At 44.7% G+C, this 20,524-nt stretch overlaps 1 protein-coding gene across 6 annotated transcripts in view; it reads right to left on the minus strand.

Moving 5' to 3' along the window:
- LOC118315577 (polypeptide N-acetylgalactosaminyltransferase 18-like) overlaps window positions 1–20,524 on the minus strand; it is a 101,256-nt gene that overhangs the window by 18,429 nt on the left and 62,303 nt on the right. For 5 of the 6 annotated variants that reach the window (XM_035642963.2, XM_035642964.2, XM_035642967.2 and 2 more), the window contains exons 5-9: window positions 18,111–18,308; window positions 16,649–16,763; window positions 12,376–12,561; window positions 11,019–11,156; window positions 4,564–4,659 (exon numbers count right to left, since the gene is read on the minus strand). In XM_035642963.2, the coding sequence (XP_035498856.2) occupies window positions 4,564–4,659; window positions 11,019–11,156; window positions 12,376–12,561; window positions 16,649–16,763; window positions 18,111–18,308 (733 nt within the window). Of the gene's footprint in view, window positions 1–4,563; window positions 4,660–5,720; window positions 6,236–11,018; window positions 11,157–12,375; window positions 12,562–16,648; window positions 16,764–18,110; window positions 18,309–20,524 lie in introns of those variants that run through there. The other variant, XM_035642968.2, reaches the window with a different exon arrangement.

Consider the following 20,524-nt stretch of genomic DNA (forward strand, 5'->3'; position numbering starts at 1 on the left):
CTCCATTAAAGCTGTAATATGTATTTTCCTTCACTGCCCCTTAAATTATACGACCTCAAATGTGGAGTGGTCTGATAAGAGCTGTTGATCGGGCCTCAGGGACTCGTACAGATTTCAGCTGCAGAGATGAAAAAGTTTCTCTCTACAACATAAACAGTATTATTATTATTATTATTATTATTATTATTATTATTATTATTTTTATTATCATTAGTGGTGATATATATATTGGTTTAGCACCTTTTACAAATCTCGTATGTAAAATGTCCATGTGGTGTCTCCATCTTTTTCTAGTGCACAAGTAGCATAAAAAAACACAAACACAACAAACAAGAAGAAAATATGTACTCATGCAGCTTTAATGACGGCGGTTATGTCTTAATAATATCTGCGGATAGATGTTTGCAACTGGGACAACGCGCCGTACGTGTGTGAGTCGTACAAAGTCCTGTTTTCTGTTGTGTAGAGAATAAAGAGATCACTCAGCTGCGCTTTCTCTAAATCCCCGACAACCTTCTCCTAAGATCTTTGTTTTTTCTTCTCCTGTCTTTGAAGACGTAGAACAGAACAGAACAGAGAAGAACACAACACAACAGAACAGAACAGAACAGAACAGAGAAGAACAGAACAGAACAGAACAGAACAGAGAAGAACAGAACAGAGAAGAACAGAACAGAGAAGAACAGAACAGAACAGAGAAGAACAGAACAGAACAGAACAGAACAGAGAAGAACAGAACAGAACAGAACAGAACAGAACAGAACAGAACAGAGAAGAACAGAACAGAACAGAGAAGAACAGAACAGAACAGAGAAGAACAGAGAAGAACAGAGAAGAACAGAGAAGAACAGAACAGAACAGAACAGAACAGAGAAGAACAGAACAGAACAGAACAGAACAGAGAAGAACAGAACAGAACAGAACAGAGAAGAACAGAACAGAACAGAACAGAGAAGAACAGAGAAGAACAGAACAGAGAAGAACAGAACAGAGAAGAACAGAACAGAACAGAACAGAACAGAACAGAGAAGAACAGAACAGAACAGAACACAACAGAACAGAACAGAGAAGAACAGAACAGAACAGAACAGAACAGAGAAGAACAGAGAAGAACAGAACAGAACAGAACAGAACAGAACAGAACACAACAGAGAAGAACAGAACAGAACAGAACAGAACAGAACAGAGAAGAACAGAACAGAACAGAACAGAGAAGAACAGAACAGAACAGAACAGAATAGAACAGAACAGAACAGAACAGAGAAGAACAGAATAGAACAGAACAGAACAGAACAGAGAAGAACAGAACAGAACAGAACAGAATAGAACAGAACAGAACAGAACAGAGAAGAACAGAACAGAACAGAACAGAACAGAACAGAATAGAACAGAACAGAACAGAACAGAGAAGAACAGAACAGAACAGAACAGAATAGAATAGAACAGAACAGAACAGAACAGAGAAGAACAGAACAGAACAGAACAGAATAGAACAGAACAGAACAGAACAGAGAAGAACAGAACAGAACAGAACAGAACAGAGAAGAACAGAACAGAACAGAACAGAATAGAACAGAACAGAACAGAACAGAACAGAGAAGAACAGAATAGAACAGAACAGAACAGAACAGAGAAGAACAGAACAGAACAGAACAGAGAAGAACAGAACAGAACAGAACAGAATAGAACAGAACAGAACAGAACAGAGAAGAACAGAACAGAACAGAACAGAACAGAACAGAACAGAACAGAGAAGAACAGAACAGAACAGAACAGAGAAGAACAGAGAAGAACAGAACAGAGAAGAACAGAACAGAGAAGAACAGAACAGAACAGAACAGAACAGAACAGAGAAGAACAGAACAGAACAGAACACAACAGAACAGAACAGAGAAGAACAGAACAGAACAGAACAGAACAGAGAAGAACAGAGAAGAACAGAACAGAACAGAACAGAACAGAACAGAACAGAGAAGAACAGAACAGAACAGAACAGAGAAGAACAGAACAGAACAGAGAAGAACAGAACAGAACAGAGAAGAACAGAACAGAACAGAACAGAATAGAACAGAACAGAACAGAACAGAGAAGAACAGAATAGAACAGAACAGAACAGAACAGAGAAGAACAGAACAGAACAGAACAGAGAAGAACAGAACAGAACAGAACAGAATAGAACAGAACAGAACAGAACAGAGAAGAACAGAACAGAACAGAACAGAACAGAACAGAACAGAACAGAGAAGAACAGAACAGAACAGAACAGAGAAGAACAGAACAGAACAGAACAGAATAGAACAGAACAGAACAGAACAGAGAAGAACAGAATAGAACAGAACAGAACAGAACAGAGAAGAACAGAACAGAGAAGAACAGAATAGAACAGAACAGAACAGAACAGAGAAGAACAGAATAGAACAGAACAGAACAGAACAGAGAAGAACAGAACAGAACAGAACAGAACAGAACAGAACAGAACAGAACAGAACAGAACAGAACACAACAGAACAGAACAGAACAGAACAGAACAGAGAAGAACAGAACAGAGAAGAACAGAACAGAACAGAACAGAGAAGAACAGAACAGAACAGAACAGAGAAGAACAGAGAAGAACAGAACAGAACAGAACAGAACAGAACACAACAGAACAGAGAAGAACAGAACAGAGAAGAACAGAACAGAACAGAACAGAACAGAACAGAACAGAGAAGAACAGAACAGAACAGAACAGAACAGAACACAACAGAACAGAGAAGAACAGAACAGAACAGAACAGAACACAACAGAACAGAGAAGAACAGAGAAGAACAGAGAAGAACAGAACAGAACAGAACAGAACAGAACAGAACAGAACAGAGAAGAACAGAACAGAACAGAACAGAACAGAACACAACAGAACAGAGAAGAACAGAACAGAGAAGAACAGAACAGAACAGAACAGAACAGAACAGAACACAACAAAGAAGAACAGAACAGAACAGAACAGAACAGAGAAGAACAGAACAGAACAGAACACAACACAACAAAGAAGAACAGAACAGAACAGAACAGAACAGAGAAGAACAGAACAGAACAGAACAGAACACAACAAAGAAGAACAGAACAGAACAGAACAGAACAGAGAAGAACAGAACAGAACAGAACAGAGAAGAACAGAACAGAACAGAACAGAACAGAACACAACAGAACAGAACAGAACAGAACAAAGAAGAACAGAACAGAACAGAACAGAGAAGAACAGAACAGAACAGAACAAAGAAGAACAGAACAGAACAGAACAGAACAGAACAAAGAAGAACAGAACAGAACAGAAAGAACAGAACAGAGAAGAACAGAACAGAACACAACAGAGAAGAACAGAACAGAACAGAACAGAGAAGAACAGAACAGAACAGAACAGAACAGAACAGAACACAACAGAACAGAACAGAGAAGAACAGAACAGAGAAGAACAGAACAGAACAGAACAGAGAAGAACAGAACAGAACAGAAAAGAGAAGAACAGAACAGAACAGAGAAGAACAGAACAGAACAGAGAAGAACAGAACAGAACAGAGAAGAACAGAACAGAACAGAACAGAACAGAACAGAACAGAACAGAGAAGAACAGAACAGAACACAACAGAGAAGAACAGAACAGAACAGAACAGAACAGAACAGAGAAGAACAGAACAGAACAGAACAGAGAAGAACAGAACAGAACAGAACAGAACAGAGAAGAACAGAACAGAACAGAACAGAACAGAACAGAACAGAACAGAGAAGAACAGAACAGAACAGAACAGAACAGAACAGAACAGAACAGAACAGAACAGAACAGAGAAGAACAGAACAGAACAGAACAGAACAGAACAGAACAGAACAGAACACAACACAACAGAACAGAACAGAACAGAACAGAACAGAACAGAGAAGAACAGAACAGAACAGAACAGAACAGAACAGAGAAGAACAGAACAGAACAGAACAGAACAGAGAAGAACAGAACACAACAGAACAGAACAGAACAGAACAGAACAGAGAAGAACAGAACAGAACAGAGAAGAACAGAACAGAACAGAGAAGAACAGAACAGAACAGAACAGAACAGAACAGAACAGAGAAGAACAGAACAGAGAAGAACAGAACAGAACAGAACAGAACAGAACAGAACAGAACAGAACAGAGAAGAACAGAACAGAACAGAACAGAACAGAACAGAGAAGAACAGAACACAACAGAACAGAACAGAACAGAACAGAACAGAGAAGAACAGAACAGAACAGAGAAGAACAGAACAGAACAGAGAAGAACAGAACAGAACAGAACAGAACAGAACAGAACAGAGAAGAACAGAACAGAGAAGAACAGAACAGAACAGAACAGAACAGAACAGAACACAACACAACACAACAGAACAGAACAGAGAAGAACACAACAGAGAAGAACAGAACAGAACAGAACAGAACAGAACAGAACACAACACAACACAACACAACAGAACAGAGAAGAACACAACAGAGAAGAACAAAACACAACACAACAGAACAGAACAGAACAGAACAGAACAGGGAGCCCACTGACCTGCGGTGTCATCCCGTGACAGAGGTACATGATGGGAACGTTGTCGGTGTCAGGTCCCTGGTCCAAACACAGGTCGTCTCTCAGGCTGTTCTTCAACTGGACAGAGAGAAAGAGAAGGGAGAGAAAGATAAAGGGAGGGAACCAGGAGAAACGTGAAGAGATCGTGATTGAAAGACGGATTTTAAAAGGAGAACATGTGAGTGAGGATGGTAGAACACTCTTCCCCCGTCTTCGTCTCTGGTGAAGGAGCGGATCAATCAAATGTTCGACGCGTGTGGTCGTGTCAAAGACCGTCGGACCTCCAGCGGTGGTTCTGTACACGGCCACCAGGGGTCAGCGGTGGACCCGGCGAGTCCGTCACCTTCGTGTATTTCAATGGTTTCGCTTTTATTCCGTAAAGTCGTCGTGCCGATTCTCCGCCGCGTCACTAACCATCACCTTTACCAACCAGGCGCTGGTGAAGCAAATAGAGGCCGGCGATGCTCTGAGGCGAAAACAGTATATGTGTCGTACCCCCTGTCACCAGTAGAGGAGCTGTTTTAGGAAACGATGGATTTGGTCGTGAAACCACTTTCACACTTTTTAAAATACTTTATTTCCAAATTAAAAAGACGAGATAAGATCTAATCATTGCAAAGAGACTAGACAGTAATCGACTAGTAAATTAATCGCCGACTATTTTAATAATCGATTAATCGGTTCAAGTATTTTTTAAGAAAAAAAAGGTCAGAATCCTCTGATTTCAGCTTGTTAAATGTGAATATGTTCTGGTTTCTTTGCTCCTCTGTGACAGAGAACTGAAGATCTTTGGAGTGTGGACGAAACAAAACATCATCTTGTGGGTTTTGGGGAAACACCATCGACATTTTTCACCATATTTCGCACATTTATGGACCGAACAACGAATCGATTAATCGAGAAAATAATCGAGAGATTAATGAAAATAACCGTCAGTTGCAGCCCCCAATTTAGTTTTGTTTCATTGTTGTAGGAATGAGGACATTGTGCAAGTGAACTGCTGATTTCTTTAAGTGTATTAATGATTAATGCTCCAGTGCAGTAATTTATAAAATGACTGGATATCTGCATCAATGTTATGAATTGTTAAAAGATATATGACTCTCAGAAACACTCGACACACTGAGACACTGTACACCAGCATAGAGGTTTTATTTTTATGCCGCGTATCCAGAGGCAGGTGTCTCCCGTCCCTCTCCATCCATCCATCCATCTTCCGTTCCTCCGCTTTTGCATTATTAATTAAGCCATTATGACAGAGTGGTGCGCTACACGGCGGCAGACGAGTGGCTAAAGTGAAGACAAAGGGGAACGCCGCAGGCTAATCACTGCCTCGCCGGCAGGAAGTCACACAAACACACCGGCGCGACCTTCGCCTCTCCTGGCGGCAGCCGCTGCAGCCGAGCGCCGTTTCAAAATGCAAAAAGCACCTGCTTCAAATCTGACACGACCGCACAGAGAACTGTGAACTATAAAGCGTCCAACATGTATTTGAGAAAAACAAGACGGAGAAGTCGCAGTGGAAGTCTGATTGACAGGCGCAGAGGAACCTGGTCCGTCTGGCCGGTCGAGAGGCTCATCCGTCCACATCTCTGTTTGCAGGTTGTGTCGGGCGGCTTGAGGAGAAGGTCAGCTGTCGAGACGGCTGCTCGAGCTGAATGGGAAGATGTTTGTTGTGAAAAAACATGATGTGCGGGTTTTTCAAGACCACATTTGGAGAGAAAGAAATTGTAGCACTTTGGCAAATCACTACAATTTCCTCCATAATCCAGACGTTCATCGCCTTCAGGCCGAGAGCGACATTCGTCTTCAGAATTCGTCTGTGGACAAAATAACACGTATAGTGTGTGAATGACTTCACCTTTATTATTTTGTGAAATTATAATATTATATATAATATAATATAACGTGTAATTGCCCGATCCTGCTTGTTTGATTCGAACTTTGCACGAGTTCATGTTGACTTTTCGGAAGCTTGCGTTGAAATGCGAGCTTGTGTGATAGAAGTCATTCAGTTTATTTTCATAGCTTTCATCAGGTGCAGTAGACAAGCAACCCACCCCCCCATTGCCCCCCACACTCCTACGTCTGGTTCCAAACAAAATGGCGCTGGTCAAAATGTTAAACTCTAGCCTTCAAAACGCAAGTACGCAAAAACACAATGGATGACGCCACATGGTGCCAACAACACTGAGGTTAATTTACTACGCACAGCCGCTTTCTATAAATCACGTGTTGAAATCAAGCCACGATTGATTTTTCTTTTGTCTTAAAGCTGTGTCAGTCTATGTTCTGCCACTAGGGGGCAGAGAAACCCAAAGCGAGCTAACAGACAAAATGCCCTGCAAATTTCTCGTATGTAAAACAACAGTCACAGAGAAACGTTACGAACCAACTGCAGCGATATCTTTCCATTTATATGTGTAATGTTAGTCAGAGATCTACATCTCTTTTGGAACCGTTCCGCGCGACGCCTTCAGCTGCTCATAGGCTTCACTGTTTCCACTGGAGAGTTGCTCAATTTGTCTTTGTACTGTCTGATGCTTGGCAGATCCAGTGGGCTCCTCAGAACAGCAGCTTGACGCTGCCAAAAACCAAGGTGATGAGAGTAAAACCACATCTCCTTTTAATTTACAACTTCTAATTTCCCTCAATGTTATGGTCAAAAATATTCATTAATTCAGCTTCAATAGCGAGTTGGAGACGACAAACGTATTCAGACGGGAGTGATGTGGTTGCCGTCTTTGAAAAGTTCACGATCTCTTACGCTAGACGTTCCGAGTCTCACGTCCTAAACCTTTTACCTCGGCGGCGTTGCAAACATTCGGTGGCAGCCGTCTGAAGAATGCCATTCGAGTGACCTTTGAAAAACAACAACAACAACAACAACAACGAGGTGATTTGAATAGAAAATGCCTGTTTATTCAAAGTGCTGCGGTCCGAGGCCCCGGCCTGCTTCCGCCGATTCCTCGTAAACGTGAGCGAAATGCAAGAAGGAGACAAGACGATCGGAAATGCTAATTGGATGCACATCTCTGAGTCCAAAGGATGCAGTACGTGGAGTTCATGATGAGTGACCGCGAGGGGACATCTGCATCTTCTACTAATCTCTGTTACGTAGCCCATAGATGGCCTTTTATTTTTTCTCTCCGTCTGCAGAAGTTAGTCTCATCCGAGCACCTACAGTCGCCTCACTGCAGCCCACCACCGCTCCTCTGCAGTCACATCACACATCACAGTCCTCCGGGGGCGGGGGGGGGGGGGGTTTCTATACTGATCCACGCTTTGTATTACACAATATCTCATGTCGCTGTCACACTCATTACCGTGGCTCAATAATCGGATACTTTATTAATCGCCGGGAGGGACGACGACACTCTTACCTCTTCATGGCCCGTTCATAGCAGAGTCTGACACAGTTACTGTAGTTAAATCGCTGATGGAGCCTTGCTCGAGGGCACGGCAGCGAGGTGGATGCTTCAAAAGAAGTAAGGCTCGAGCCCGGGACCTTCAGTCACAAGGACACTGCGGTGTCCCGAAAAACAACCTTCAGCATGCTAACAGTTTGTGGTTCAATCTGCAGTTTCAAGGCATCTTCAATACATGATGATCATTTTGTACATTATGGTCTGTTTACAGTCAAATAGACGATATGGCAGCGTATGTATTGGAGCTAGGATAGCAGGTTGCAAGCGGAGGTGGAGGTGCAGTAGACAAGCAACCCCCCCCCCCCCCCATCCCACACAAAGGCCGCTTCCCGAGCATCCTCCGGAGGCTGCGTTTGAAGAATGGTTGCGTCAGCAAGGAACCATCCAACGGGTGGAGCTTCCTCGGCCCAACGGGATTCATTGTACGGCAATGGGCCAAGCTGGCTGGCTAGCGGGCCGTTGAGTTCCAGGAAACGCAAAAGTAGCGAACGACGCCACGGTAAAAGCGAGACACGCTGGTAGGAACTTGTACCAGACCGTATCATTCTGGTCGCGGCATTGGCCCCAAGTCGTGGCTGAAGACGTAACATTTGGTTACAAAGAAATTCAATGGGAACCGTGAATTTGTGAACCAAGTGATAGGATCACCGTGTATCAGCAGGAGTCATCTTCTGGGGACCACGAATGTCTGCACACTATGTCATGACAATTCATACAATGGTTGTTAAGATGTTAACGGCGGGACCGAAGTGGAAGAATGAGTGACGTTACTATCGCTTTAACATAGCTTCCTCATGGCTTTGACTATATCACACGTTACATAATTCACGGGGCGTTCGTGTCTCTCAAAATGTTCGTCACGTTACGTTTCTGCAATTTGCAGAAATATAACTAGAGGACTGAATGAATTAATAAAAACACTCGTACTCTCTCCGTCGTCTCCCCTCTCCCCTGTGAGACTTGCTTTTTTCTGTCAAGCGTGTGAACTTCATATCTGCGTCTCTGCGATGCCGCTGCGATCGCAGGCTTTTCATCCCACGCACGCAGAGACGGAAGGAAAAAAAAAACCCTCTCGCGCACGAACACCGTCGCGTCGGCAAATAACTCCATCCGGCTCCCAAGTGTTTATCGAACGAAACAAGCGAGAGGTGGCGGCGCGGAGGGGGCTCTCGTTGAGCCCGACTCTCGCTCCGCCGCCGCCAACGCCGGAGCAGAATCATGCCGGCTCCCTTCTTCTTCCTCCATCAATTCACGACTCCTTTCAGTGACCGACTCCTGCAGAGTCGCCACGGCGGAAGGAAAGTGACCTTTTCCCACATGGAGGAAGATAAGTGGTGTCGAGTTATTTACAGACCGATCGCTCAAAACTAGATCTGCACTCGACTCGTGTGTGAAAGGTGAAAATGAGACCCCGTTGTCAAGAATCCCAGTGATGAAATGTGCTTACGACATAATTAGAGGAGAGAAGTGCTCCCTTTTCTCCTCCGTCCATCAGCAGCAGCGCCGGGATAATTCATCTTCTGCTTTCAACCGACCGCATTCATCTTTTTTTTTTTCCAATAATACAAAAACGCCCTCCCACTGCTGTTCGCCGGAGAGATGAGCCACAATGAAAAGGTTCGGCCTCTCAGCAGCCGGCTGAAGTGAGCTCTCACAACAGCAGCGTGAGTCACGTGGTCCGGGTGCTCGATCAGACTCCGCTTTAATGGGAAAGTTACAATTTTAAAAGGGTAGAAATCCTTTTTTTTTTTTTTTTTTTAAGTTAAGAATTAATGGAAAAGTTTCTCTGCGGAGGTGTTAATGGAATCGCAGTGATATTCAGTACTTGTGACGCGACTATGACCGGAAGAGAGAAGGAAAGCTGAGTTTTTCAAAGTTCTGTGCCGGTGATCGTGACCTGCTCCTTCATGAGCTCCACAGAGGAGGTTATGTTTTCTGTCCGTTTGCTTGTTTGTCCGAAGGATTACACCAAAAATTACCCAACAGATTTCTATGAAAACTTGGTGAAAGGGTGAGACATGGGGCAAAGAAGAACCCGGTCCGAACAAAGGGGCGGGATCCAGGAATATCTTACCACTTTCTTTAACTTTGGCCTTTTCTGAAATCTCCACCAATTTCCCAGGGAATAATTCATGGTTCTAGAGAATAGAAAAATCTGGGCGCCACCCTACTTTAGATCTGGATCTATTTAATGTGGCACACTTCAGATGAAGCTCTTGCTTTACCCAAAGCCCTGACGTACGTTTATAATTAAGGCCATAGGAGAAACCTACCTCACAGTGGGAGATCGTTTCAGTGTCTTTGAGCCTGTTGTTTTGGTTTTATAGCCCAAATCTTTACCGTTTCATTTCCAGCTACAGCTGTTTGATAAAGTCAAGATTAAACCAACTGGTCCAGCTCCAAACGGGAGACGTAGTGGCACAGTTAATATTCAAAGAGTCCGTTATTCCGCAGCTGGTGGAGACCAAAACATGAGGCTGAAGGAGAGTGACTATTGGAGCTGCAACAGTTTGCCAACAGTTCTTCATGACTCTATAGGGTGATAATATGTTTGTGTTGCGTTCACAGCTTGTTCTGCTGCCAGGGCCACAATTAAAACAGAGAATATGACTGTACTGTTCTTCTTTAAATAAAAAACACATTCATTGTCGGAACTATAATTAAAGGTCTTTGTAGATACCGTTGCCCTTTGGCTGGAATGTGACGACAGGGTGGGAAAAAAAACAACACATGAATATGTTCACACATTTTCAGAACTCCTTGCAATTAAAGTGCCACAACAAAGGCAGAGCCTATTAATTTTAGATAAAGCCAACGAAGTGTCTTGCTCCTATTTCATAATGAATTCAAAATCCTCCTGAATACTTCATGCTCTGCCTTGGAGGAGACGGGGAGATGTGTAACGACCAGAGTGGGAACTGAGCGGAGAGAGGTACAGCATGCGGTGTAGTGTTTCTTAAACTGACGTGCGGCTGCAGACTCAATATGTCGGGCGAAAAAGAAACTCACCACTCCGTACGCGACGGTGTTGCTGTAGGAGCGCAGCTCGGGGTAGATGTTGGAGAGGAACCAGCTGAACGGTCGACAGTGGAGTCTGGACCTCAGCGCCTTTCGCTCAGAAATGTCCCCGATGTCTATCCCCGAGTTCTGGAGAGTAAACACACACACACATCATATGCAATGTGAGTTATTCACTGACGACGTAGAGCAACACAATAAATACAATACGCTTCAACTGCCTGATCTCCAATGATGCAAGAAATCATGACTTTTCAGCATCATTAGACTGACATCAGAATACAACGACTAGGGATATTAACGGAGTGGAGAGACGGCAAGGAATGGTTAAAGAGCAAAGGACAGAAAAACAGAAGTCAACGTGATTTGATGAAGACAGTTTCTAGTCAACAATGGGAAATGAAATAAAACTAGAATGTCACTCACTGTAGAGCCCAGAACTCCAGCAAGACACAACAGTCCTTGAATTCAATCAAGCCGCAACCAACACGCCTATGAATGTCCCTGATTTTTATCATCAAGATCCATAAATCATTCCCTGGGAAATTAGTGAAAATCTAAAAAGGTTAAAGTGATAAAAAAAATTTGGGTCGACATTTAATGGATTATTTCATGTCCCATCCTTTTACCAATCCATCCAACCAACCATCCATCCATCCAGCCAACCAACCATTCATCAATCCAACCAACCAACCAACCAACCAACCACCCAACCAACCATCCATCCATCCATCTATCCATCCATTCAACCAACCAACCAACCAACCAACCATCCATCCAACCAACCATTCATCAATCCATCCAACCAACCATCCATCCATCATCTTTCCAAGCATCCAACCAACCGACTATTCATCCATCCATCCAACCAACCAACCAACCAACCAACCATCCATCCATCCATCCATCCATCCATCCATCCATTCAACCAACCAACCAACCATCCATCCATCCATCCATTCACCCAACCAACCAACCAAGCATCCAACCAACCGACTATTCATCAATCCATCCAACCAACCAACCAACCAACCAACTAACCAACCAACCAATCAGTTTACACCAGGATTTATTAGTTGAGACATTTGAGATACAAAAAGAAAATATGTCAACTATTTATTTCCCTTTGAGCTCATCTAAGATTCCAACAGACTGACAGGCTGAGTGAGTCACATTAACACAGTATTCACAGAGATGAAACATGAATAACTGACTCGTCTCCAGGCGACAGGAACCATCTCTCAGGTGGATTCAAACAGATTCTCCACTGACCTCTGTGGTCATCTAGTGAATAAGTACGGCATCAAACTGCCGACATGCACGTGTGTGTGTGTGTGTGTGTGTTTACCTGCAGCGGAACGTTCCAGGCCATGTAGACGTGACTCTTGTACTGGTCCATCCAGACCTCGGCGGCCCTCAGCGCGTTGCGACGCACGTGCACCGTCAGGTTCTCGGTGTAGGGCTTGTGGGCGCGCTCAATGTGGGCGATCCGCGCGCAGGGCAGGACCTCCACGCTGCCGCCGCACTGCCACACCTTCACGACACACACACACACACACACACACACACACACACACACACACACACAAATGTACGAACATTAGTGGCTGCAGGGACAATTAATCCTGAATCCTCTAAATAAGGGGATTAAATATTCACTGTGCAATGCTTGATAGAATTAGTGTGGATACACTACAGCACACAGAGAATGCCCAGCCAGGTGCCGCCCCCCCGGGCACATTTTGATAGTTCTCTTTACATTTTTTGCCGCGTTAAATATTACAGTTCAAGCGGCTCCATTTGTGGCCAACTGGCCCCAACAGAATTTCAATTGAAATCTCCACAGGTTCAATCTCTCTCTCTTCACCCGACAGTTCCGCTGCTTGTTCTTTAAAGCTACAGTGTGGAATATTTAGAGGTAACTGAATATATTGTCCATAACTATGTATTCATATATGTGTAATCACCTGTAAATGAGTTAATTATAGTCACATCAGTCTCCATGTTTCTACGTCGTGTTGAATACGGTTGTTGAACTAAACGGTTCAGAATACGTCGCGTTCACGTTGAATTTTCAGACGCTGCCGGAAACCGGAAATTGAATCGGCGGTGCGCCGCCATAAAGTGTCCCCTGTCGGTCGCTCGGTTGGTTGCGGTTTGCAACTTCACCACCAGATGCCGCCAGCAAATTACAAAAATGAAGAATCTTGAAATAATTTCGCTAATTTGAACGAGTAAAATATCTTTAGAAAACTCTACCCTTTTTACAGTTGCCACTAAAATGGCTTCCATGAGTTGTCCATGCGAGCACCGCTTGATGTTCTGCGACGCTCTCTCCATGTCAGCGACAGGTTGACTTCACTGATACAACCAGGTCCGGAGAAGCTGATTTGAAACGCTCCGTTCTCTCTCGCTGGTCGAGTCGTGCACACTCATTGTGTGTGTGTTGACACTGTAATCCCTCCCGCCGGCCCCTCCTGTATCGCCTTCCCCTCCTGGATCCATCCGGAAAAGGCAAAGCTCCCTCACTCCGCAGTAGAAGGATGTGGCACTGGCCCGGCGCCCGGGCAGGAGCCACAAACTGGAGCCAACATCGGAGATCACACGTAGCTTCCCCCCAGAAATACCTCGGCGCTCCCCGTAGAGGATTTACAACACGGGGTCGGAGCAGAGGGAGCTCTTCTCTCTCTTTCCCCGAGTATAACAATCTCTGTCTGAACATGTGGGTGTGCGGCGGCGAGATATAGAGACAGAGTGTGGCGGGAGAGACAGAGGAAGTGAAGAGGAAGACAAAGAGGAGAGATTCAGAACGAGAAGGTGACGTGATAAAAGAGAATGGAGATAAAGTGGGACGTGCACAGAGAAGATAGAGGATGTGAAATTACGGCTTCTCCTCGTTTCCCTGACTCATCCGATCCAAAGGCCTTTTCTCTTTTCTCTTTCTTTTATGCTCTTTAAATAAAAATCCTTCACCCCGAGAGGGATAAATCACGGCCCCGTTCCAAACCGGGACCCGGCAGACGATCACGGAGAAAAAAAATCACTGCAATTTTCAGAAGTTGGCAGTTGCTTGTACGCGCGATGTGATGCGCGCGCGCCGGCGTCGGGCGGCCGCCCGGCGAGGAGGAATCACATTCGCGGGACTAATCTTGTCGTCTTTAGAAGTTCTAACGAGGCGAGAGGCGACAACAAATGAAGTTGTGAATCGTAAATTGTGCCGGCGACGACCGCCCGCGCTGTGAAAGGAAAAAGACAATGAGCATGAGATATGCAGGGTATTATTCTACGGCGCGGTGCGGCAGAGAGATACGGAGCAGAATGAAAAAAGAAATCGCCGGCGATACTAAAAGGCGTCTGGTGTCGTCCGTGTGAAGGAAACAGAAAATATTAGAAATGAGGAGTTCTTTTTCTGCCTCAAAACCTCGGGTTGAACTCGGCACACGATGAGTTAGTGAAGAGTTTGAGCGACGCCCTTGAGACGTGGGAGCGGAAATATCGCTGCTGATTTACATAACGATTGATCTGGAATACAGCGTTTTTACAGTCTGCTGCCTAAGAACCCCCCCCCCCCCCCCCCCCCCCCCAAAGAAAATATTGACTTCTCCTCATCGTGTGCTTTCATGTCAATGCGATGTGAATGAACCGACAACGATGATGTGTTCAAGTGCCTCTCGGAAAAAAAAGATGGATCTTTTGTATTTTTGTTTTCTGTTGTCCAGTTTTATCCTCATGTATGTTGTAGAGCACATTGTAAACTTGTTCAGCTACGTGCTATGGAAGTGAAGTTTAATATTAATATTATTATTATTATTATTGTAGAACATTCCTCTGAAAGTTGCAGGACCCCCTCAGGGCAGCGAGGACGGAGGCAGAGAGTCATCATCGGGGCCCGGAACGTTCGACTGTGGAGGTTAATTGCGGCGTCACGCGGAGCAAAGTCGTGGCCAAGTCCGTTTTTCACGAGTCAAAGGAAGACGCATTAAACTGCCACTGACCCCAAATGTGCGGGAAACACAACGGGACATTTTAAGCCTCTGGGCAGATTTTACTCATTTATATTCATGACATCGCGTGATGTTTATGATTTGAGGCAAAAGGCATTTTGAAGAGAATATTTGGTCTGTCCTCACCGACCGCCGCTCATCAACCCTCCGCTGCAGTGTCACATGGCCGTGAAGGTCAATCTGCATTATGAAGAGGTGTTGGACTGGGGGGCAACGAATTACTGGGCGAACTGTGGGATGGATTCTCTGATCTCCACGACGACCGCCTCCCACTGACACACGCGCCGTGTCAATGGCGTCACGATGACGTCATAATGAAATGGCACTACTGTAATATAAAAGTTAGCATTTCCTGTTTCCAGTTAACGCATCGCACCTCCTTCATGGTGTTTTATTACGGACAATTTATAGACAGTGGGAGATTTGTGTGATAAAAAAAAAACCCCGAGGAGTTTTAAAGCTGCAGTGTGTAATTTTTAGAAGAACTTTAATATATTGTCGGTAACTGTTTGTCTTCATATATCTATATAATCACAATGTTTTTTTCGTACATGAGGTGGACCCGACCTCCGTGTGAGTCTCCATGTTTCTACGTCGTGTTGAATACGGTTGTTGAACTAAACGCTCCAGAATACGTCGCGTTCACGTTGAGTTTTCAGACGCCGCCGGAAACCGGAAATGGAATCAGCGGGTGCGCCGCCATAAAGTGTCCCCTGTCGGTCGCTCAGCTGCAACTCTACCACCAGTCGCCGCCAGAAAATTACAAAAAATGACACACTGGGGCTTTAGAGGGTTTTTATGTCATTTTCTGCGCAGTCACAACGTTAGGATCTCATCTCTGAAGTCTCCAGAGGCCCGTCCACGAGTCCTCCACGAGCGCCGACGTCCTCCCGGGACCCATGTGCAGTCTCGACTGTCGGAGCGGCTTTAAGACCCGAGGGAGGTTGAGAACACATCATCGCACTCCTGAAGGATGAATAATTCTCTCGGGCCTCGACCAACGTGTCGGGTTTCGGAGGTTTTTTTTGTGGACGTCGGTGAACGATCGATCCTCGTTCCGAGGCCTCTGTCCTCACACGGCGATGCGGCTCCTCCGTCATTATCTCTCACTCCAGTCGAGAGGTGTTGATAACTGCTGCTGCTGCCTCACAGCGACTTCGCTCCATCGATGAGCAACAGCGTGAATTTCTTTTGTTAGAACGAGCGAGAAGACCTTCTGTACCAAAATCACTAATCCACCGAGCTATACCAAACGTTTAATGCCGTTACATGACCTCACCGTGTTCTCTGGCGTTCGTCAGAGATAGTCGTAAGCAGCTCGCTGTGCTCGAGTCAGACTAAATGAGCAATGTGGACGACTGATAAAGTCCCAGTTCTGTCGGAGGAGAAGGTCGTCCGTCATCTGTACGCTGCTGCTGCTGCTCGGGATATTTCAATTCGGACAGTGACAGCGGCTGAAGCCTCCGTGGTTTACAGGACTCACAAGTGCTCACTCAGCATTATGAGTATATGGAGCAATGCATGCTGGGGGGGCAGATATGTAGAGTTCGCACGAACGCTGCCATACAGTAGATGTACGGATGTACTAATGAGATGTGGGTTGTCACGGCAACTCACCCGGATGCCGAGCTCCACGTTCTCTCCGCCGTAAATCTCCATGCCCTCGTCGAGCAGGCCGATCTCCTCGAAGTACTTCCTGTCCACCACGAAGCAGCCAATCAGAGCAGGGCTCCTAAAAATGGAGGCCAGAGAAAAACCCTGAAGTTAAAAATAGTTTTAAAAAAATTGTTATATTTTTTTTTGTTTATAAAAAGGAGGTCAGAGAAAACATCGAAGACAACATTTTTATAATTTTTTTTTTTTGTAAAAGTGGAGGTCAGATATAAAATTGAAGTAAAATAAATTGTAAAAACAATTATAACACTAACTGTCTACTGACACACCTGCCGTCCTCTCGTGGATGCTAACTGCTAATGCTGACGCACCTGCCGTCCTCTCGTGGATGCTAACTGCTAATGCTAACGCTAACTGTCTGCTGACACACCCGCCGTCCTCTCGTGGATGCTAACTGCTAATGCTAACGCTAACAGTCTGTTGAAGCACCTGCCGTCCTCTCGCGGATGCTAACTGCTAATGCTAAAGCTAACTGTCTGCTGAAGCACCTTCCGTCCTCTCGTGGATGCTAACTGCTAATGCTAACTGTCTGCTGAAGCACCTGGCGTCCTCTCGTGGATGCTAACTGCTAACGCTAACTGTCTGCTGACACACTTGTCGTTCTCTCATGATTCGCTGCCTCTGCTGCACTGGAAGTTTTCCGGTTTCTTTGCCTCACATTTTCATATTCGACAGCGATTGGTTTTCTGTATTTGTGACGTTCCAAATCTAACTTGCGCAGGATTCGTTTGTATTTCAAAATGCAGAGAAGTGAAACACAGAAATCTCCTCCTCCAGGAGAGGAATGTGAAAACACCAGATTCAAGTCCCTATAGTTTTTAAAAAGGCCATTCATCTTCATCCAGCACAGTATTGAGCAGGTTTTATCCAAATTGGCGAGAACTGATTTGCTTTCCTCAAACCGCAGCAGCAGATAATATCCTCTCTTGTAAAATATTGGTGACTGGGCAAATTTTTGCTCTTGTTGTTGCTCTGCAGCACATCTGAGCAGAATTAAATCTGTCATATTGGCAATGATTTCCTGGCCCCGCGGCGATGATGATGAAGATGTGGATCTTTATTTCCATGTCATGAGAATATGGCTGCTGCAAACGAGCCGTGATATTAATGAGAAGATTACCTGCTCAGTGCCCACTGCCTCTGACAAGACTCCAGTTTTTATATCTTTACAGAAATTACGCGGGAATTACATTCATGGGAATTAGTGTTCGAGAAATGATAATGTAAAAATAATGAGCTTAGGACGTGATATCATCAAACCCACGTCAACATGCAAGGCAAATTATTAACGATTAATATTCCACTGATGTCTAATGAGATATTTGATGTCTCTATTTTTCCCACGAATTATTCAAATTCATATTCCTCTGGTGAAGCTGGAGCTCAGTCCGTCCGGTGTTTTTACCTTATCGGCGCCGTGTGGTTGCGTTGCATCCACCAGGACTTTGGCGGGTTGAGGTAGCGGCACCACAGCTCCCAGTCGAAGCCCTGCGCCGACAGCGGGTACTCCTCGATCTCGAACGTGTCGTACTTGATGTTGTCGAACGAGGGCGACACCACGCGGGTGCGGTCCTCCTTTATCCTCTGCAAGATAGGCTCCGCCCTGCGGGGGGCGACACAGCGCAGGGGACAGTGGGTATTAATAAAAAGATGAATCCGGAGCAAAAACCAAGCGCTCTAGAAAAACACTGCGAGTTACTCGTCATTTAAAAGTTAGAATAAAGATCTGAAAATGAAAACAAAGAGGACTGGAATGAAAGTCACAGCAGTTTTAGGAATATCTAAACTATATTTTCCGAAACATACCATAGATTAACTACAAAGATTTATACCCTCAGGACATTTTATAGAAATAAAACCGGACTGCATTGGCAAAAAACAGCAGCTAGCCATTCATCTTCCATTTGTTAAACCCCTTGGAATAATAATTCTCATTAAATCAGATTAAGAGGAATCTCTGTCGCTCATCCAGAATAAAAATCAACAATGTACAACACACCCGCTACGTACGAAACTGCTTGAATGAGCTGTTGTCAACGAAAACCTTCAGTTGGAAGTAATTACATGTTCCTCATCTGACTTATTGTTGTCCCCTTATTGATTAAATCTATTTTTACAAAAAAAAAAAAAATTTTTTATGAACTTCTTATGCAAGTTTAAAAAGAAAAAGGTGATTTTACATACCAATCTTTTGGGCAGTTATTTTCTCCCTTAATCAAATAATTAACATACGTAGGAATGTGTTTCTATGCATTTTTAAAAAAAAAATTCAAGTTACAGCATCTCAGGTAGTCAATCCCACATGTTAGAAGACATTTGCTTGATTGGGAATAAGAGAAATCCTGTGTTTGAGTGTACGAACAGGAAGTTAACTCTGTTTTTGGTGGCAGCAAGTAATTGCATTCATTAAAAAAAAAAAAGTCAGTAAACTATAAAGAGCTATTTGCTCAGTAGATTCAGATAAAATTAGAGCAGGATCACCCGGATAAACAGACTTTATGAAAAGAATTGGAAGACGAATGAGAAAGTGATTGTCAGTCCAGTCTGGAAGCCGAGCAGTGAATCTTCATTCCAGACTGGATTAGGAAGGTCAATCCACCGGTGAGCAGCGAGGATGGAGCCGAATCAATGAGTGGAGGTGAGCTGACCGAGGCAGAGCCCAATCGCTGAGCAGCAGCGAGGCACTGGGAAGTCCTGGAGAGATCCGAATGCACCCCTTGTACCTTCTACACCTTATATACGGTGCATGAGTCAGACACAGGTTCAGGATTAGACACAATGTCCAGTTGATCTCACTGTTGCCTTTTTTACATTTTGTGACAGCCGGAATTTAAAACAGACCTAAAATCATCCGGGTGAACTGGCTCAAAGGACGAGCAGATAATAAATCTTTGGATTCCACCAAGTCTATGTGAAAATAGAGAAACCATCCCTCAACAGAGGAGGACACCATCTTTCTCCAGATCTTTCCTTCCTCGCATCCCTTCCCAGGACACTTACGAACCCTTCAAACTCCGCAACAACAACAGACCTGGTTTCACCGCAACTTAGTTAGAACTGAAGAAGCCTCTTGGACGAAGGCGACACGTCTTGGAGAAGCTACAACCGCAGAAGACCTGGATGAATGAGATGAATCTCCTCAGACAAACCTTCGGATTCCTTCTCTGACCGACTAAAGGAAATTGTGGTCCAAAATGCAACTACAGATCTGGAGAAATTCCCGGCCGCCGACTGGAGAGAGAGAAACACATAGTATCTTTACAATCGCAGCCGTGTGGGACGAGCTGCCCACCGCTTCGATGCAAACCCCCCCCTCGACCGCACCAACGCCAACGAGAGGAGCCGCACCTCGCAGCCAATTCATGTTTTATTAGTTCAGCCCTGCAGAGGTATACCATAATACAATCACAAAGCCCCGACATCAGAGAGCGGGAGGCACGCTGTTATTCTGCACACTGATTGTTTGCGAGGAGATAAACCTCGCCTCTGGCTTACTTTCCTCACTGCTACACACACACACACACACACACACACACACACACACACTAACCGTGAAACACACAGCGAGCCCACACAGGAAGCCTCGAAATGGAGTTACTGCAGGCGGAGAGGAATCAGGTAGACAACCAATTAGTGAGACCTCCACATCAAAGAGAAGCTCCAGCAGCCGAGGAAAGGTTTGTAAAGTCTGTTCACACTTCGTATCGACCTAGAAGAAAAGTTGTTGTTTTTTCTCTTTGTCGCGGCTGAATACTAAAACGTGTCGGGGTGAAATACGTGGGAAGGAACTCGAGATCGGAGGAAGGTGGAAGTCAACGC

This window comes from Scophthalmus maximus, chromosome 7, assembly GCF_022379125.1.
Source record: "Scophthalmus maximus strain ysfricsl-2021 chromosome 7, ASM2237912v1, whole genome shotgun sequence".
NCBI classification, from domain to species: domain Eukaryota; kingdom Metazoa; phylum Chordata; class Actinopteri; order Pleuronectiformes; family Scophthalmidae; genus Scophthalmus; species Scophthalmus maximus.